Below are 21,672 nucleotides of genomic sequence, written 5' to 3'. Positions count from 1 at the left end.
GTCTCTGTGACAGGTAATATACCTGTATACACCTGTTGTTCAGGTAAGAAACCTACATTGAGATTTGAGCCCGAATTGAAGGTACCACATTCTAACACTCAAACCATTATTTATGTCCTTTCTTTGTAAAGAACGATGAGCCAATATTTCATCCTTTAAAATAGCAATAATCATTATCGATTCTTTTATGAATTCCCTATATAAGCTCCTCACATTTTTACTTGAAACATCCTCAGAAAAACACCGACCCAGGTCGGGATGAAATTCGGTATCTTGAAACAGACAGCTATCGGTATACTATCTGTGTCACTGAGGTCTGTTATTATTATTATTATGATTATTATTATTATTATTATTATTATTATTATGATTATTATTATTATTATTATTATTATTATTATTATTATTATTATTATTATTATTATAGTCATGTCTTTCAACACGATTAATGGTCGATTCACTCGCTTTTAACAGCGTGCGTCATAGGCAACTTTCGCGTGGTATTTTACTACCATTGTACATTGGCAGTGAGTACCGAGTTTTTTTTTCTCTGATCGTGCACCTAAATGCCATGCTATGACCTGTGGAGTTCATGGATTGTGTAGATGAACGTAGTTCTAGTAAAGCAAAAGTGTTCAAATTTGCTATCATACATACCTCCAACATCGTGATGGAAGTTCACCTTCAGATTGAACATAAGACTGTGTAGCCCACAAGGTTTCAACACCTCAAGGATTTCATTATGAATATTCCAACCATCGTGTATAGTACTGTTTCTCAATCAAGGTAAATGTCACCATAGTATTTTCAAGGAATGAGATACCGTAATATTTTAATGGCATACTGCAAAACTTCTAATGCCGATAGTACGATAATCTAGGAGGTTAAGCTAACGCAAGCAAGAGGCCACTTGTGGCATGAGCTGAAAAGGGCCCATGGTGTCGAGTTACGACACATCCCACGCTATTATGTAGCAACAATCCACAGGAATTGTCTGCCTTTTGTGATGTTACACGGCTTCAAATAGCACAATTTAGCGAAGTGAAAGTTGCTCGGATCCCAGGGGTCAGCACGTCTGTGTCTTGATTCCCTTAGAGCTCGCAAGTCAGGGCCGGGGTTATGCACGTGGGGCCTCCAGGTCTGCGTAGGACAAGTGGAACACGACAAGCCGAGATTAGAACGGCTGTTTCCCTTTCCAACTCGCGAAGGAAGAGACTTAGCTAACCATGCTGCCACAACTAAACTGCAGTATGTTGAGAAGGGTTCTAGAGCCAACAACAAATTGAACTACGTGAAAAGTGCTCAGCACTAAGTCACTAATTGTACGACACAACTATTATCGGGAATCAAATAAGTCTCATTTTTCTCCAAGCAAATTAAAAGGATATTAAAATTCCATGGCACTACAGCCCTGATGGGCCTTGAGCTACCAAGTGACCACTGCTCAGCCCGAATGCCTGCAGATTCCTAGGTGACGCGTGGTCAGCACGACGAATCCTCTCGGCCGTTATACTTGGCTTTCTAGACCGGGGCCTCTATCTTACCGTCAGATACAGAAGGTCCACAAAGTTTTTTCACGTAGGCTGAGTGGACGTTGAACCAGGACTTTGATCCAGGTAAAATTCTTGAGCTGGCTGGGATACGATCCAAGCGACCAGGTAAGAGGTAGGTTCTCTACTCAAAGACCGTGGGGCCAGCATAAAAAATAATAATTCAGATTCATGTAAGTTCGTTTTTATGAGACATTTTACTTTTTAAGTAAACTTTGTCACCCAAGCTCCCTGCTGTTTCTAAATCTGTCACCGGATGATTGAGTGGTAATCCGATTACCAGAATTCTGAGGTTCATAGGAAAGTAGGTAAATGGCCATTATTTTGCTAGATACAGGACTGTTAATAAAATACGTACCACAGAGATCTACCGCTTGAGAATAGTGGGACGGCCTCAATGATAGAGTCGGTTAGTCATTGTCCTTCTGTTCCCAAAGACTCTGTGTTCAATCCTCCGCGATACTCAGGCTCCATAAACCCGACAGCTCTGTGTCCTTGTCAACCAGCCTTTTAAACAACTCTTATGAGACCAAATTACGACACCTGTCGCCCATTAAGAAGTAGGCTATAGCAATAGAAAGAACGTTACACAAATGTATCTTAAGACTAGTAACAGTTCAAGGAATGGTAAATATAAATAAATTAACGGGGGATGCCTGGCGGAGACGGTAAAGGCGTGCTGGGATCATCCGGAAGGACGTGAGTTCGATCGCTTCCTCGTCGATATGTCGAAATATTTAAGAAACGGATTTTCAGTTTTGGACGTGCACGTGGCCCTGGAGTTCACTCAGCCTACACCAACAATGAGTACCACTTCAATTGCTGGAAGCAAATGAGGCCGGGCATAAAGCTAACGGCTCTATCCCACTTAGTGCAAAAGTTACGAACCGTGTAAACTTCTACCTTCCACTCCTCCATGTGTCTCCATACCTGTACGGTGAAAAAACAGTTAAAATTATTATTATTACTATTTTATTATTGCTACTAGAGGACTCGTGCCGCTCCTAAGAATTCATTATGAATAGGTCAGATAACTCGTCTTGATATTCCTGTCGTAGTCCCATTGTTTTGCCTGTCGTGGTCCCATTGTTTTGCCTGTCGTGGTCCCATTGTTTTGCCTGTCGTGGTCCCATTGTTTTGCCTGTCGTGGTCCCATTGTTTTGCCTGTCGTGGTCTCATTGTTTTGCCTGTCGTAGTCCCATTGTTTTGCCTGTCGTGGTCCCATTGTTTTGCCTGTCGTGGTCCCATTGTTTTGCCTGCCCTTTTCAATGGTTTAATGAACATTTAATAAAAAGCGCGTTGTTGTGGTACGCCGCAGCTCGTAGTCAGAATTCACCCATTCTGACGTCATCGTGCTGTCTGTTTGGTAAAAAATCTATTCATATATTCGCTTTTTTATCCTGCAGTTCTTGATGTAAACCTTGATAACGTGTCGTAGAAAGCGATGGTACTTCTAATCACAGTTCTTCTATACAGAACGGTTGTTTTATTAGCTCGTAAGTTTTTCTCGGAGGAGCGTTTCTTGCCAGGCAGAAAACTTTTTTAAGATACACGGCCTTCACTCCTTCTGGTGTAGATAGTTTATCCTTCGATAGGTGTTACCAGATAATTTCTAAGGCGTATGTCATCAAGGGGTCTGTTTGTACATAGACTTTTTCTCTTAGCAGCGTGTACAAAGGAAAAATAGCTTTAAATACATCTTACTGTAGGAGCGGGTAAGTATGTCATGCAAACATACATTCCTACAGCACGGTACAGCAAGGTTCATATTTCTTTACACATTAGAATAGGAAAATGAACTCACCGAAATTTGTTTTGGTAGACTGAATATCAATATGTGGCTGAGAGGTGTGACCAGTCTTAAGGGAAATAATTGTCACATTCGTGGTTTTGGCCTAGGAGCGGCGACATCATACTCTAGGGGCGGGTAAATGAATATGAAAGTCCACAGCCTGTTTTCAGTCATTCGACCGGGTCAGGAATGGAATGAATGAAGCCCCCATCTAGCGGCGAGGATAGGAACTGTGCCGGCTGCCGAAGCCTCTTGAACAATGGTTAATGAATGATAGATGAAATGAAGTGATCTTTTACAAGTCGACAATGATATGGAGTACCAATATTTTGACTGCCCTGTAAAAATCGGCTAGCTCAATAGGGATCAAGCCCATGGTATAGAGATAGTGAGTCGGAGACTACTACTAATCCACCGAGGCAGTTCACGTGTGTGTAACATATCGTCAGAGCTATACCAAAACCGCGAATATGACAATTCCCTTCCTATCCATTATATCCCTTAAGACTAATCAGGTCCCCCAGCCATTTACGGTTATGCAGTCCATCAGAGCAATTTTCGTTGTGTTCATTTTCGTATGCTCGTCTGTAAAGCAAAATGAACCTTAAGAACTTTATACTGTAGGTATGCGTAAATATATTCCTAGAGTGCGGTACGGTAAAGTTCACTTTCCTATGCATGTAAGTGCAGGTAAATGAACACAACGAATATTGTTCTCATGGACTAAATATCTATATGAAGCTGGGAGGCGTGACCAGTCTTAAAGAGAATAATGGTTAGGAAGAGCACTGGGAAATACGACCTGTTCCCCGAGTAGCGACGAATTTTAGTTCATTTTTTATGCGTGTAAGTAAAGGGAAATGAACCTTACTGTACTCTAGGAATGTATGTTTGCTTGACAAATTTACCCACTCCAGAATATGATGTATTTAAGGTTCATTTTCCTTTACATGCGCGCATAGGAATATAAACTCAACGAAAAATATTCTGATGGTCTGCGTATCAATATGTTACTGGGGGGTGTGATTAGTCATGAGGGAAATAGTGGATACGAGGACCATTGTCACATTCGCAATTATGGTATAGCAGTGATGATATGTCTATTTTTACAGAAATCTGCCTTCTAAAATCATACATTTACAACTGAGTGGAATTGCATTATTTCTCTCCCACTAAGTAGTTAGCATCGCGTATCATTAAGATTAAATTCGGGAAATGCTGGGTTCAGTCCCCACCGTAAAGAGACCGGAAGGTGGTTTCTCATATTAACACCAGGAGAATGCCAGGGCTGAACCATAGTTAAGGCCATGGTTGCTTTCTTCCTAGTCCTAGCCCTTTCCTATCCCATCGTCACCAAAAGACCTATTGGGACTGACGTGACGTTAAAACATTTGTAAACAATTTTTATTTGTGAATTCTAAGGTTTAGATGGAATCACTGCATTTGGGGCAAGTGGCATTAGCAGGAGTTCAGTAGTTCAAGCCTGATTTTCGAATGAAGCATTAATTTGAAAAAAGCAAATAGATATTCGGTAAGATGGCACACTGCACTCGCGTGAATCCTTTTATCAAGATAAGCACGATGACAAGTTAATCTCCATCTTCCTCTCCTAACCCATTATAATTCAGCAGATGAAGCACGATCTGTGTAATATGAAGCGCAAAAATGTGCAGGATGCCAACACTTTTATGATCTACAAGCTGCTAGTAGCTATGGAAATCTTACATTATCAACTTGTTATTACAACACCTAGTTTTTGTTAGAGTTTCTTTTCATTCTCCGAAACCAGAAACCACTACTTACTAGATTAGTTTGATACCGATCGAAACAAAGCACCACCACCAAACAACCTTTTTTTCTAGCTATATATTATTTTCCCCTTCTGCCCCTTCCACTCATAATCTCTCTCACTCTCTTTCTTTCTCTCTCATTCTATCTCTTCGGCATGTCCTCAATAATATATTAATCTTCGGTACTATGCTTCTCAGGACGCACAATTTAATAATTGCATTGTTTGTGCTCGCACTGAAAATAAAGTACTGTGAGAACAAATACGATACACAGTGTTAGTATAAAGAAAATAGTTCCCTATATAACGTTCTGAAAAAGGTATATTATAATTTTGTGTAATCTTGAAGAAAAGAGTGTTTAATTTGCCTCTTGTATTTTACATATAACTTTATCATTATCTGCTTTACGTTACTGAAATATGATGTATCGTCAAAGATACCTTAAAATGGAAATGGAAGAAAATTACTGGACATGAGTTTAATGGTTTATTGTTATTATTATTATTATTATTATTATTATTATTATTATTATTATTATTATTATTATTAGCAGCAGTAGTAGTAGTATAATTATTATTATTATTATTATTTGAACTTATTAATAATGTATTATTTAGTGTGTTTTTCTACCTTGATGCATACCTATCTCTGCATACCGTTATAATGTAAAATTTGAGAACGCATGAGGTTGAAGATTTGCGGTGAGAGAAATTATGAATCCTAAGAATGAATAAGTATTTTCTGTTAAGTGATAACATATCAGAAATTGAAACTACATGTCGATGGCTTACTTCTAAAACCTCGTATCTCCCAATGCACTTCCTATTCATTTTCTTCCTTAAGACTGGTCACGCCTCCCAGCCACATATGGATGTACAGTCCATCAGAACAATTTTCGTTGTGCTCATTTTCCTATGCTTGCCTGTAAAGGAAAATGAACCTTAAATACATTAAACTGTAGGAATGCTTAAATTCGCCATGAAAACAACATCCCTACAACACGGTATGGTAAGGTCCATTTTCCTTTACACGTCTGCACAGGAAAATAAGCACTACGAAATAGGTTCTGATGGATTGCATATGAAAATGTGGCTGGGAGGAGTGACCGGTCTTAAGGCACATAACGGGTAGGAAGAACGTTGTAACATACGAGGTTTTAGAAGTAAGCCGACGATGTGTAATATTATATAAGGATATGTACTTCAAACCATATTCTTCCCCTATTAGTTTTATTGATACAGTCAGAATGAGTTTGGGATATGATTACACGTACTATGAGCGATGAGTTGGGTCCTTTTCCGTAGTTTGGTAAAGAAGATGCAGCCAGTGGTTCAAGAAGTTCTTCATCTAACTGCACCTCGTTCTGGTAGTACTTGGCCTAGAAAATGAAAGGAATATTGTTATAACAATATTGCTCTCCTCTCTCATTTCAATTCAGAAGATTAATATACTCTTTTCCATTCAACTGAAAAGTAATATTTCCATAATTATCGTCGACGTTTGCTGCTTTCGGTGTATCGAATTGTAGTTAAATAGATTTAGTTTTACAACTTTTCATTTTGAAATAGGTGAGGGGTTAGTACAATATTTACTCATGTGTATGGTTATTTAACCCTCTTGTGGATTCGAAGGCTGGTCCTTTGTTGTTATTAATTTTCTGAGGGAACAATATACGTCTATGTTATCTATGGAAACATGGCCAATATCTTTGAAAGTTCATGGACATTATTTTTTAATAATTGTTATTCATCAGAGTACGCCTCTATCCACCTACGTTGAAGAAAATGGAGAACAATGTGGATCAATCTAGAGTTATGATAAATTTCAGTCTCTGTTCTGATAATTTCATCCGTCTGTTAACATCTCAGACACACGAAAAAAATTATATTATCATTCTCATCGCAAATACCATTCTGAGACAAACTACGGTACGAATAAAATAAAATGAAATAATACCTTCCAGGAAACGGAATATGGATTCACAAGTTATCGCACAGATTTCACACTCATCATAATAATGAGACTGATGACCACATTACCCTAGTCTCTACAAATTAAAATCATAGTACCCAGCTTGCCTCTTAATTTCGTTATTTGCTATTTGCTTTACGTCGCACCGACACAGATAGGTCTTATGGCGACGATGGGACAGGAAAGGCCTAGGAATGGGAAGGAAGCGGCCGTGGCCTCAATTAAGGTACAGCTCCAGCATTTGCCTGGTGTGAAAATGGGAAACCACGGAAAACCATCTTCAGGTCTGCCGACAGTGGGGCTCGAACCCAGTATCTCCCGTATGCGAGCTCACAGCTGGGCGCTTCTAACCGCCCGGTTGCCTCCTAATTAGCATACACCAAGCGAGTAGGCTAACGTGGTTTCCATCACGTAGCTGTATGCTTGCACTCGGAAGATGGTCGGTTCGAATCCGACTCTCGGTAGCCCTACAGATGATTTCCTCATGTTTCACTTTTCTAATAACAGGCAAATTCTGCGGCTGTGCCATAATTAAGATAACTGTCACTTTGTTCCCTATCCTAGCCCTGTAGTACCCCATCGTCACCTTAAGACCTCCCTGCGTCAGTACGACGTAAAACCAATAGAAAATCTTACGAAAACCGAAACTCGTGGCGCTACAGCCCTGGTTGGCTTTCACCTACCAAGCGACCTGTGTACAGCTCGAAGGCCTGCAGATTAAGAGGTGAGCGCGACGAATCCTCTTGGCCCTTATTCTTAGCTTTCTAGACCAAGGCCGCTATCTCACTGCCAGGTAGCAACTCAATTTTCTCGCGTATGCTGAGCAGATATCGAAGGAGCACTCAGATACGGGTAAAAGAAATCCCTGACCTAGCCCGCGAATCGAAATCGGCGCTGGCTTAATTAGCATACAGTGAATACTACGACTAATAATAATAATATTAATAGCCAGACTAAGTGGGTCAGACGTTTCAGCGTTGATCTTTCGAGCTCAAGTTGACAGCTTCGATCCCGGCTTAGTCCGATGGTACCCGAAGGTGTCCAAATACATCAGCCACTTCTCGGTAGATTTAACAAGTAAAGGAAATCGTGTGGAACAAATTTCGTGCATCACGACTCATCCAAAAACTGGTAAAGTAGTTATCGGGACGTAAAACCAATAACGTTAATAACTCGTGTTCACCATTCCTTGAACTGTTATTAGTCTAAAGATATATCGAAGTGACAAACGTTGTCTTGAGAGGGTGCAATATAACATAAAAGAAATCTATTGGTACGTGTCTCTCCATTTAAATATCGATGGCTTTCTTTAAAAAACTCGTAAGTCCGAATATTCTTCCTATCCATTATATTCCTTAAGACTGGTCACGCCTCCCAGTCTCATATTTATATGCAGTCCAAAATAATAATTTTCGTTATGGTCATTTTCCTCTGGCATATTGTAAAGGAAAATGTACCTTAAATACATTATACTGTAGGAGTATGTAAATTTGCCACGCAATCAACATCCCTACAATACTGTACGGTAAGGTCCATTTTCCTATAGACTTTTGCAAAGCAAAATGAACACAGCGAAAATTATTCCGATGGACTGCATACGAATATATGACCTGGAGGCGTGACAGTCTTAAGGAATATAATGGGTAGGAAGAACATTTGGACATACGAGGTTTTAAAAGAAAGCCATCGATATTCTTAAAGACAACTTAGCCAAGACACTGTCGTACTCATCAAAATTATACATTAATTGTCGTCGTCGTTGTTGTCACCTTTTCTGCAGCTATTTTCGGTTCTCCGTGTATGGGAATTATAACAACTACTGCATATCGATGTATGATAGTAACGAGCGTGCTATGATAGGCTATGTACATATATATTTATATATTTCCTTTTAAACCGCTGCTCATGTAGCTTTAGTTTCTATTTTTCTCATGCAAGTGTAGTACATCTCGACATTAACAACTTATGTTTGGTAACTATCACTCTACTTTTATACTACCCGCCCTGGTCCTGTGACAATGTGCGTTCAACCAGATCCTATATATTTTAAAAAAATTCTGTTCTTGGACAACAAAACCTTTCCCAGGTTTCTGTACTAATTCAAAAAAAAAAGTTCCAATACGAAGACACGTAATTATTTCGATCCGTTTTAAATTTATCACAGATGGTTGGCTACCTTGCCGGACAGAGCTTCGATTCCCGGCCAGGATAGGGATATTTACGTGGATCTGAGGGCTTGGTTAAGGTCCGCTCAGCCTACTTAATTACAATTAAGGAGCCATCTGAAGAAGTGTCCGACTCGTTGGCTGAATGGTCAGCGTACTGGCCTTCGGTTCAGGGGGTCCCGGGTTCGATTCCCGGCCGGGTCGGGGATTTTAACCTTCATTGGTTAATTCCAATGGCCCGGGGGCTGGATGATTGTGCTGTCCCCAACATCCCTGCAACTCACACACCACACATAACACTAACCTCCACCACAATAACACGCAGTTACCTACACATGGCAGATGCCGCCCACCCTCATTGGAGGGTCTGCCTTACAAGGGCTGCACTCGGCTAGAAATAGCCACACGAAATTAAAATCTGACGAAGTCATAGCGGCCCCGGTCTAGAAAGCCCAGAATATAGACCGAGAGGATTCGTTATGCCTACCACACCATATCTCGAAATCTGCAGGCGTTGGGGCTAGGCAGCTGTCGCATGGTTGGCCATGGCCCATCGGGGCTGTTGTGCAATGGAGTCTGGTTGGTTTGGTTTGGTTTGAATGGGTAGTCAAGTTGCTTATGTGATTTACCGTCTGTTCACAGACTTCTGCCAACGGCCATAGCCGTGTTGAAACACCGGATCCCGTGAGATCTCCGAAGTTAAGCAACATTGGGCGTGGTCAGGAGTTGGATGGGTTGCCACGCGCTGTTGGTGGGAGGGGTAAGGGAATGGAGGAGCGGAAAGGAACTGGCCACCCTACCGCACATAAACTCCGGCTCAGTAACGCCTCTGCGGAGGTTCGGACCTGCCTTCGGGCAGAATAACCCTTACCTTACCACAGCCTTCTGGTGTCGAATTCGGGCAAACCTCGGTTAGTGTTTAATAGCGCTTAAAAGCAAGAGATTCATGCCCGTAAAATAATTGGCACTTTAGGATCCCTTATCAGGGAAAACTACTGACACCAATACATATCTTAAAAGCGAAGGTCGTTTATAGTAATAACCAATGTATCAGAATAATTATACAGTATATGGATGTAATAAAGCATGAAATTACTGGAAGTATGCTTGTATTTCCTGAAACGTCACCTACTATTTAATGTAGCGAAGGGAATCTCATATATAATAGCCATTCCGGTTGCTAGTGTTTTATGACAATGGGAAAGGCCCCCCCTTTCTGCTATAACTCAAAATATGGTAGGGATTTAATTCTGTACTAAAAAGAGTGAAGCACCAGGATTTCACTTTTGACATTAAATGTGTCCACCATTTTAAGTGCGCATCCTTTCAGATCATTAATGGAACTGACGTTTCCACATCTAGCCAATCGAACTGCACCAAGGTTGGGTATTTGCATCGCGGCGCAGACGCAAGGCGTCTGGCGTTCCTCCCGCCGTAAGTATTAACATCCGGGCCACTGCACATGCGTCGAGAAGCAAGACCCCACCCTCCTAACCAAGATGGGGCCCACAAAGCTCACCTTTATAAACTAAGAACTAATGAAGTGGATTTATTTGATACAGACGAACATTTCTTATATTTATGCGAAGTATTTTGTCGGAGAATTAACTTTAAAGGAAATGTTAAGCAGGTATGGAAAGTCAACATGGAAACGTAACATCCTCATAAATCTTTTCGTTATATCTTAATACATTATTTATATTAATGGTGTTATCCAGGATAGTGATCTAATCAGTGAATACCGTGTAAATGTGTGCTGGAAGATTACGAAAAGTGAGGGAATTAGTTCCACTCTCCATTATTTTTAACACTTACACTGGCAGACGTTGAATGTACCTCCACAGGAAGCCTAATGTTAAATAAAGCCGCCCTACGGATTATAAAAATGTGTTAGAAGAAGAAGAAGAAGAAGAAGAAGAAGAAGAAGAAGAAGAATTGAACAAGTAGGCCTAATAATATTACATATATACATAAACATTCACATCTTCATTATAGCGCACTGTAGACCGTTATGCCTTTCAGTATTCGGTCTGCAAGCCTCTGTGAATTTACTAAACGCCTTTACAATCTTCTATTTATAACCAGCTCTGTGGCCTCGTTTAGTTCCATACCTCTTATTCTTGGATCATTAGAAACAAAGTTTAAATATAGTCGTCTTAGTCTCCCCCTACTTCCCTTACCCTTCATGACCGAGTCCATTATTCTCCTAGGTAACCAATTCTCTTCTATTATTATGGCCGCTGCATTGCAAAGACGTTATTCATAACTTGGACACTGTCTAGAAACGTTGTTTAACAGGCGATTTTTAAACAATGCCGAGGACACTGCTTAACTTCAAATTTTAGGAGTGAATCACAATCAAAAGCTGTGTACCTTGAAACATATCGTCGCTGTACGGGCAATAAATCATATCCCACAGTGCTCTTCCTACCCATTATTTTCCTTAAGACTCGTCACGCCTCCCAGCAACACATGGATATACAGTCCATCAGAACAATGTTCGTTGTGTTCATTTTCCTGCCGGTATCTCAACTCGTAAAGGACAATGAACCTGATTGTATCGCACTGTAGGAATGTATGTTTTGATGAAATATCTACTCACTCCTACAGTATAATGCACTTACAGTAAGGTTCATTTTGGTTCACACGCTAGCATAGGAACGAATATTGTTCTGATGGACTGCATATCGATGGCTTCCTTTAAAAACCTCGTAAGACCGAATAATCTTCCTAGCCATTATATTCCTTAAGACTGGTCACGCCTCCCAGTCCCATGTTTATATGCAGTCCAAAAGAATAATCTTCGTTATGGTCATTTTCCTCTGCCAATCTGTAAAAGAAAATGAATATTATACTGTAGGAGTGTGTAAATTCGCCGTGCAATCAACATCCCTACAATACGGTACGGTAAGGTCCATTTTCCTTTAGACAATGGCAAAGGAAAATGAAGACAGCGAAAATTATTCTGATGGACTGTATACAAATATATGACCGGGAGGCGTGACCAGTCTTAAGGAATATAATGGGTAGGAAGAACATTTGGACATACGAGGTTTTAAAAGAAAGCCATCGGTATCTTTGTGTGGCTAGGAGGCTTGCCCATTCTTAAGGAGGATAATTGATATGAAGAGCATTGTGCGATACGAGATTTTGTTTTTACAGCGACGATATTTATTACTCAAATTATTTATGTGTATACTTTTTATTTATAATGTTGAGACGATTCCGGGATAAAGGATAGTCCAACGGGATCCTGTAGGTCACCTGCTGCCAAATTGAAATGATTGATCTGAAATAAACGGGAAGTTACAGTTTAAAATAACATTCCTTTTATTCCTTTCTTCCTACCCTGAATTACAGCTAACCCCGATTTCGATTTTCAGTATATTATATAAGGGACTTCTTGAGCCTGACACAAGGAACACTCTCTTAAATGTCAACATGACTACAGTTCTTGGCAACCGATATATTTAATTTTTTCTTGGGATAATTAGGTCACGTAGACTACATCCATATCAGAATAAATTAACCGGACTGTCAGATGAATGTCAGCTAGTACTATCGGGAGGGATTCTATTAATTATATTTACTATCATGTAAGTAAACATAATAATGACACTACACTGTAGGTTGTATGTGTATAGGACTTCTTTTGTTTGCGGATTTTCGTCTCGTTAATTAAGATAAATTTTCGGCAACGATAAGAATAAAGAAGGAAAAGGCAAAGACTAGGAAAGAAGGGCCGTGGCCTTCATAACAGTATTTGCCTGGTGTAGAAAGTGTGGAGTTTGTCAGGAGTAAAGCCATACTTTCCAGTGTCCACTCAGTTAAATGTAACTTAAAACGTCTGTCGAACACACAAGTTCAATATGAACATTACACTATAACATACCTGTAAACGAAACACACTATTGAACAAAGAATGACACGTTTCGTTCTTAAAAGACCAGATTCTATCAAGTCGCACTCAATATTTGGAATCATTCGTGTTTATTTCTATCTAAACAGCTAGGAATTTGAAATTTGGAACTTTTCATAATGAAATCCTGCTTTATGTTTGTGTTTGCATGACGTTTTTACGCACTTCTACAGTATAATATATTTAAGGTTCATTTTCCTGTGCAAACCGGCATCGGAAAACGAACACAACGAAAATTGTTCCGATGGACTGCACATCCATGTGTGACAGGGAGGCGTGACCATTCTTAAGGAGAATAATGGATAGGAAGAGCATTGTCAGATACGCGCTACTGTTCGCGCTGCGACTTTATGATAAATGTGTACGTTTGACAGATTAAACTCATTATCATTTAGTAAAGTTAGAGCTCTTCGCCAGTTGGCTACATAGATTGCAATGCCTTTAGTTGGAACGGTTGTTTCCTAGACACCAATTATTCCAAGAGCTTGCCAAAAGAACATGTCTTCCTACTTGTCTCCGAGGAACTGAACGCGTGCTCCACAAACAAGATGTGAGCTGAATTCTTTATAACTGACAAATAGAGAATCTTATTAAGCCAGGAATGCTTCAAGTCGGATACACTTACCACACCAAGCATGGCATGTCCTCATAGGAAGTCGTAGAATGTGAGAATCTTAATCACAACAGACAGCGGAATAGCAACTACTTCCGGTGTTCGCCTCCGTAGCGTAACGGTTAGCGCTATTGCCCGCCGTCCTCGGAGGTCTGGGTTCGATTCCCGGTATTGCCAGAGATTTAAAAATGGCAGGGGGGCACATGTAGCTCCGTTGGAGGTGTTCCTGAAAAGAGCTGCATTACCTCGGCGCCAGGATACTAATTTACATTCTTACTAATTCCGGTGTGTACAAAAGACATATTTAGAGCTTGTGAGGTTGTCTGCGTATCACTCAAACAAAATTGCACTAATGTTGTGGCAAGTTCCGTATTTGAGGGTTAATGACAGAGGCTTCCGTACGTAGAAACAACATGCATAGGGATTAAAATCCTGGTCTAAGGATTTGCTCTTGTATTTTATTATTATTATTATTATTATTATTATTATTATTATTATTATTATTATTATTATTATTATTATTACTATTATTATTATTATTATTATTATTATTATTATTATTATTACTATTCCTGTCCCCTTATATTTTAGTGAAAGAAAATAAAACTTATCATACCGTGTTGTAGGAATATATTTATGTTTACATGACGTATTTTACCACTCCTACAGTGTGATGTATTTAAGATACATTTTACACATAACCTTAGGAAAGCATTAAATTCATTCAATTGTAGGAGTGCATAAACGTACATTCATACAGTACGGTACGGTAAGGTTTATTTTCGTTTGCATGTAAGAATAGGAAAATGAACACAACGAAAATTGTTCTGATGGACTGTATATGTGGTTAGGAGGTATGACCAGTATTAAGCAAATTAATTGATCTCCTGTCTTTACGTCCCACTAGATTCTTTTACGGTTTTCGGAGAATTAATTGTCTAATTCATGCAATCATACATTCCCACAGTAAGGTTAATGTTCCTCTACACACATGCATAGGAAAATAAACTCAACGAAAATTGTTCTGATCGACTGTATATCAATATGTGGCTAGCAGGTGAGTTCAGTCTTAAGGGAAATAATGGATAGGAAAAGCATTTTCACATTGGTGATTTTGGCATAGAAGCTACGATATGTCAATTAACCTGGTGCTACACACTAGGCCTACATATAAATTACAAATACCTCTCACTAACTCAAAACGATATTTTTAGAACCACTAAATTCATGAGCGTGATTTGCAGTTTATTCTTAAATAACAAGCAACACTTAAGAAACCTTTCTTGAAAATTTCAACCGCTAGTGGCTAGAAATAAAGGTATAAAAGCAGGAAAATGGGCGCCCTTTTGGAGCGATGGGTCGCGGGCTGCTGTGAGAGTTGTTGGTTAAATACAATTCCGTAGCGCTCATAGATCATGGGCTGCTGTGCTGGTTCATCTTTGTGCCAATTAGGAACTTACACACCTGCGGCTTTCTCTGCATTTTTGAGGGCAAACCAAATTTTGTGATGGAGCAGTTGGCAACCCTGCATCTTGTTTTGTTCTGCTGGTTTAAAAATGTTAATATCCATTATTTAATTTCCTATGGAAAGTGAATTTACTGACTGGGTAGTCCTTCCTCACCATGTAGCCGTCACGGGGGAGAGTGGTGCATTTTCTCCTCACTTTCGTATTTAATATACAGCACAGACAAGCGCAGCTTATATATCAGAGTGTAGGAAACCATGTATATTACAACTGGAGTAGGCTCAAGCCATATTTTAATAACACCAACTGGCGAATTCATTCAGTGGAAAGCCGAATATTTGAGTGAAATATCTAGGCATAACATGTTCGGTACAACATGTAAACTGATGGCCGGCAGCGAGTTTCAGTAAAACAAACGGCGCGCAGAACGAGTAATTCCACCAGTTAGGATATGGCATGAAGGCTGAAATGAGATGTGATAGAGCTACTTAAAGAATCGTCAATAATTGGTAAATAGAATACTTACAGGTGTAAAATGAATTGTTGGTCTTAGTTTTAAATTATTTCGACTTAGTTGAAATAAAAGCTATGATTCGGATTATTAAGGATCTCAATTGTTACTACAAATCACAAAGAAACAAAAAGCCCCGATAATAATAGTAATAATAAACTATTGTCACACTGAAACATTTTTATGTTGAACGTAACAAGACCTAACGTCGAATATCTGTGGAAGATAAAGAATTTATCCTCTAGTGTACGTCCTGATATCAAAGTTCTTCACACTCTACCAAGATTTATGTGGTAATAATTCTCTGAAAACTGGTTTGAATTCTGGTAGGAAGAGGATAAGTTTCTTTAATAGTGAAAAAACGTTCAAAGATAAATTTACTGTAGATGTTAGCTAAAAGTGAGTATTCTAGATGAGAGCATATACATGTGTAAGAGACAAGCCGTGGTTGTAAGCATTTTATGAGCCTGTGTCATGGGTTAATACAAGCGGCGGACTGGTGAAGTCTTCGCTACGCTAGCAGCTTATTAGTGTGGTGCTGTCCGTCTGTTTCCCTATCTGTCTGTCTGTCTGTCTCAGTACCCACCTCTTCCCACTAATGTAATTCGAAAAATTATTGTTTACAAATGTAGTATACATGTCAGAGCCCAACGGAAAATTAGTGACCGATACTTTCCCCGTATCAAAAGTTATTTCCCAGCCAACTTAAGAACCTAAGGTATAACAGAAGGAGAGACAAGTATTGAATTGAAACGGTCCATAGCTATCAAAATCAAACAGCATTTATTCAAAATTTTAGAAAACGTGAAGTCAAGGTAATTTTCCTCTTCCAAATTATATCCTATTGTTGTTTTATCTTTCGGGACAGTTTCCGAAGCGCGGGAACCTAATCTCTCATTCAGGAGAAGAATGCATATTGATGAATTTGCAGTGAATGGTAAAAGTTCTCTATCATAACTGCGCTCAACCCTGAGATCCTACAATCTTGTAAATGTAACTCACTTGAGTTATAAACCAACAATGAAGATTTTTACAAATGCAATGTAATTTGTGCTTTTGCAACATTTAATTGGATAATACTGGAGTACTTGGAACAACATTCATTGTTATGAGGATGATATATGAAACTATATTTCCTACATCACTCAACATAATGTTGTTCAATCATAATTTCTATAATACTAGAGAGTGCAATTCAAGGGCGTATTTCACATATTGTCACTCCTATGCCAAAACCACGAATGTGGCCTTGCTCTTCGAATCTATGGTATTATGTTCCTTAAAAGTGGTCACGCCTCCCAGCCACATATGGATATGCAGTCCATCAGAACAATCTTCTTCTTCTTCTTCTTCTTCTTCTTCACCGAGCGAGTTGGCCGTGCAATTAGAGGCGCGCGGCTGTGAGTTTGCATCCGGGAGATAGTGGGTTCGAATCCCACTGTCGGTAGCTCTGAAGATGGTTTTCCGTAGTTTCCCATTTTCACACCAGGCAAATTCTGGGGCTGTACCTGAATTAAGACCACGGCCGCTTCCTTCCAACTGCTAGGTCTTTCCTATTCCATCGTCGCCATAAGACCTATCTGTGCCGGTGCGACGTAAGGCCACAAGCAAAAAAAGAACAATCTTCGATGAGTTCATATTCCTATGTGCGTCTGCAAAGGAAAATGTGCTTTAAATACATCATACACTAGCAGTGGGTAAATATGTCATGCAAACGTACATTCCTACAGTACCGAACACTAAAGTTCGCTTCCCTCCATACACACGCATAGGAAAATGAACTCAACTAAAATTGTGCTGATGGACTGCATATCAATATGTGGCTGGGAGGGGTGACCAGTCTTAACGGAAATAATGGATAGGAAAGCATTGTCACATTCCTGGTCTTGGCATAGGAGTGACGAAATTACTTTATTTTTATAACCTGTTTACCCTCCAGGGTTGTTTCTTCTCTCAGACTCATCGGGCGATCCCACCTCTGTCGCCTCAATGGCAGTGCCCTGCAGCGTGAGTCTTTGGGTCAGGGATACAAGTGGGAAGGAGGAACAAGTACCTCGCTACGTCTTACTAGACGATTTAAGAAAAATAAAAGACCTTTTTACATTTATATCTCACATTTAACATACAACAGTAAAACAATAAGCAGATCACAAATATCACTCATTATCTAGTTGCAGTATTATGTTCTTCATTTATTACAATGTCCTTTTCTTTGCCCTCTGTAAATCACACTTAGCATAAGAAGAAATGTGTAAAATCACTGCAATGTTCTCTGCACAAATATTCGAAAGCTATAGCGAAATTCTCTTCATTTCTTTGACGTAATCTTTACCTGTCGATGACACACCTTTCAATAATTTCTGCCCAGAATATTTTAAAAGTCGGAGGAACGATCTAATTTGCAAGAGCGAACGTAAGTCTCAAGCAAGACGGATCGCGAAGCGAGTATTTCTCCACAGCTCTGTTGGCAAACTTGAGGGAACATGTTCCCAAAGAAGAAGAAAAGAAGACAAACACCTTCAGGAAAGAAATGGATGGAGGAGTGGATGCCAAAAGAAAAAATATTTCTCGCAAAAGAACGTTTTTAGCTAGGGGCTTTACGTCGCACCGATACAGATAGGTCTTACGGCGATGATGGGATAGGAAAGGCCTAGGAGTTGGAAGGAAGCGGCCGTGGTCTTAATTAAGGTACAGCCCTAGCATTCGCCTGGTGTGAAAATGGGAAAACACGGAAAACCATCTTCAGGGCTGCCGACAGTGAGATTCGAACCCACGATCTCCGGGATGCAAGCTCACAGCCGCGCGCCTATACGCGCAAAGCCAACTCGCCCGGTGCGCAAAATAACTTACTGAGTGAACTCAGGTTAAAATCGGACAGCTGGTTTAATTTATTGAGGATGAATGGAGAACCTTATTTAATCGGAGAAATCCTCGGATCTGAAAGTCCGATACAGTGAAGAGACCAGTAATTACTCCACACGAAAGACTGACCCTAACACTCCGTTTCTTAGCCACTCCAAGGAAGTATGAAGTTTTAAAGTTCTTGGCTGCTATTTCTTTTCAGGCCCTACGAGTATTTATTCCATAAATGAAAAATGAAAATCTACAACCTGTTTTCCAGTCATTGACCGGGTCAGGGATGTAATGAATGAAACATATATAGGCTGTTATTACAATGGGGTCGCCACTCCCAAGGTGATTTATTAATGAATGATAAATGCTATGAAATGATAATGGAGAGAGTTGCTGGAATGAAAGATGACAGGGAAAACCGGAGTACCCGGAGAAAAACCTGTCCCGCCTCCGCTTTGTCCAGCACAAATCTCACATGGAGTCACCGGGATTTGAACCACGGTATCCAGCGGTGAGAGGCCGACGCGCTGCCGTCTGAGCCACGGAGGCTCCACTTATTCCATAAATATGCAGAGTAATTTGTGAAGAACTGCCTGCAGGTAATCAGCCCGAAACCTCCTGCGGGTGGGAGAGGTAGAGTACATCCACTGCATCCCTTGCCTGTCGTAAGCGGCTCTCAACGTGGGAAGATGTGTTAGCGACCATGGATCCCTTAGTTGCAACTTACTTTTACCAGTCTCCTCACATCCATCTTTCCTTTCTGACCTCCCTTGGTTAATTCTTGCTCTCTTCCGACCACGATTGTATTACATTTGGAAGGCCTAGTGTGTCTTTCTTTTTCACGCCCTTAGCTTTTCTTTACCTTCAGGTTCGTAGTAGCGGGCCTCATATTTTCCCTGTGATTCTTTTGGTAACAGACGACGGTCTTTTAGTTGTAGGCTACTTCCTCGTAAAATAATAATGACCAACCACCAACCTCATCGGCCCAAAGTCTGGTTGGGTCCTACAAAGAGCGTCGCCAAATGTTATGTGTTACGGAAACCGCAAAAACCAGTAAACGAGGTGTTGCGGTTCCTTGATCTGCCAAAATTAAGAGTCCAACAATGTACAATCGGTGGGATGATAAACTTCATCAGCCGCAGTTCCCGATCTCAGAGAATCTTTCATTTTAATTTGTTCTTCCCTAAACCCAGTTCAAAGTGAGTTAATTTTCTTTGCCACCGTATCCTTATTCACCTCGGGATCAACCTTCCTGAGCTTCTCTATCAGAAAATCGTAGACAAAATATTACTTATTCCGATCAGAATATACCTTAGACTTCATTTTCCAGGCCAGTATATTGCCTACAGATATCAATGGATTCGGATTAAAGAAATTAAAAAACGCAATAACGTATGCAAATAGCTCATTTGTATATGCAGTTGTAGCTCAAGTTGAATTTGAACGCAAACGATCACTACATACGCTTCAACTTATACGACGTCTTGCTTGTATTCGTGGAAATAATTCAAGCAGTGCCAGACTTCTTTCATGCCATGCCTGAAACTCCGCATGCCTACTAAATCGTAGCCTGCGACTTCCTAGTACACACGCTCAGTACTAGGTTTGTGCAAGCGTGTGTGACTGTCTGTAAACCTCTTACCAACTACCATAATGCAAGCAGCACTACGAACTTGTCATGCCACGTAAATATGAGATGTGCACAACCGTACCGTACATACCGTATATCGATGGCTTACTTCTAAATCCTCGTATCTCCCAATGCACTTCCTAACAATTTTCTTCCTTAAGACTGGACACGCCTCCCAGCCACATATGGATGTAGCGTCCATCAGAACAATTTTCGTTGTGCTCATTTTCCTATGCTTGCCTGTAAAGGAAAATGAACCTTAAATACAGTAAACTCTAGGAATGCTTAAATTCGCCATGAAAACAACATCCCTACAATACGGTATGGTAAGGTCCATTTTCCTTTACACGTCTGCACAGGAAAATGAACACTACGAAAAAGGTTCTGATGGATTGCATATAAATATGTGGCTGGGAGGCGTGACCGGTCTTAAGGAACATAATGGGTAGGAAGAACATTGTAGCATACGAGGTTTTATAAGTAAGCCGACGATATGCTGTTCTTGATTCCTCTCAAGCCGTTAAAGGATTAAGGCTAACAACTCACAGTTTAAATAGGAAATCATCTGAAAGAGGCATTTATTGAGCAAAACTCACAGTCAATATGTTAATAATGTATTATACAAGGTGTTTCAAAATCACACCACTTATTGCGGTGTGCAAGGCGGTAAACTGAATATCTGTTTTCGGCACTTCCGGGGTGTCGGAGTTCGGCAACGCCTCAGATATGATGAAGAGTGTGCGTTTGATTTTTATAGAGAAATAACCACTAAGCCAACAAGTGCATCATATCGTGCATTAAGTTTTAAAATGGGTTCGAATTGCCGGCCTCTTCCGATATCATATTTGACAATGTGCACCAATATCTGCACTGCCAAAGCGGGATATCTGTAATAGTAGATGCAACTGCAATAGTTGGCCCGTAAACTCCAACTAATTACAATCATGCACATGTTCAAAGAGAACGCTATAATCCAGGCGGTTCCTTTCCACACACGAAATACGTTAAGGTGTCGAGTAAACCTCCTTTGCTCCTGAAGTGATTTAATGGTTAATCTCTGTCCTAAATTGATAGCACAGTAACACAGAATCATAGACATGCTTTATTAGAAATAAACAACAAAGAAATGGGCGTTATTGTGTTGTTCTAATTTCTAAAAGCAAGACAACCGCAAGGAGAATGCCGATGAGATATGAGATGATTTAGTACTATATGAAAAGGAAACAGTGTGCTAAAGTAACATAACCTTAGGAAATTAAGATTTTTAAGTCAAGAGACTTTAAAGGAATAGCATTAAATACGATTCAGGTAAGAAAATCTAAATGAAAATAGTTATGCAAATTAACCTTACAATCTTGAAACAAGTTGCTGATATACAGCGTCCCTTGCATGAAACAATTAACTTGCAATGC

General features: G+C 40.0%; 1 protein-coding gene across 1 annotated transcript in view; it reads right to left on the bottom strand.

Annotated features, from left to right (window-relative positions):
• The window catches only part of LOC136863594 (dendritic arbor reduction protein 1-like), a 144,310-nt gene that overhangs the window by 99,322 nt on the left and 23,316 nt on the right, over positions 1-21,672 (bottom strand). The window contains exon 2 of the mRNA XM_068226008.1: positions 6,406-6,510. Coding sequence (XP_068082109.1) covers positions 6,406-6,510 — 105 coding nt within the window. The remainder of the gene's footprint in view (positions 1-6,405; positions 6,511-21,672) is intronic.

The sequence above is a fragment of the Anabrus simplex genome, chromosome 2 (genome assembly GCF_040414725.1).
Source record: "Anabrus simplex isolate iqAnaSimp1 chromosome 2, ASM4041472v1, whole genome shotgun sequence".
Classification (NCBI taxonomy): domain Eukaryota; kingdom Metazoa; phylum Arthropoda; class Insecta; order Orthoptera; family Tettigoniidae; genus Anabrus; species Anabrus simplex.
Note: the sequence above shows the minus strand (reverse complement) of the source record. Positions and strands in the feature narration are given on the sequence as shown.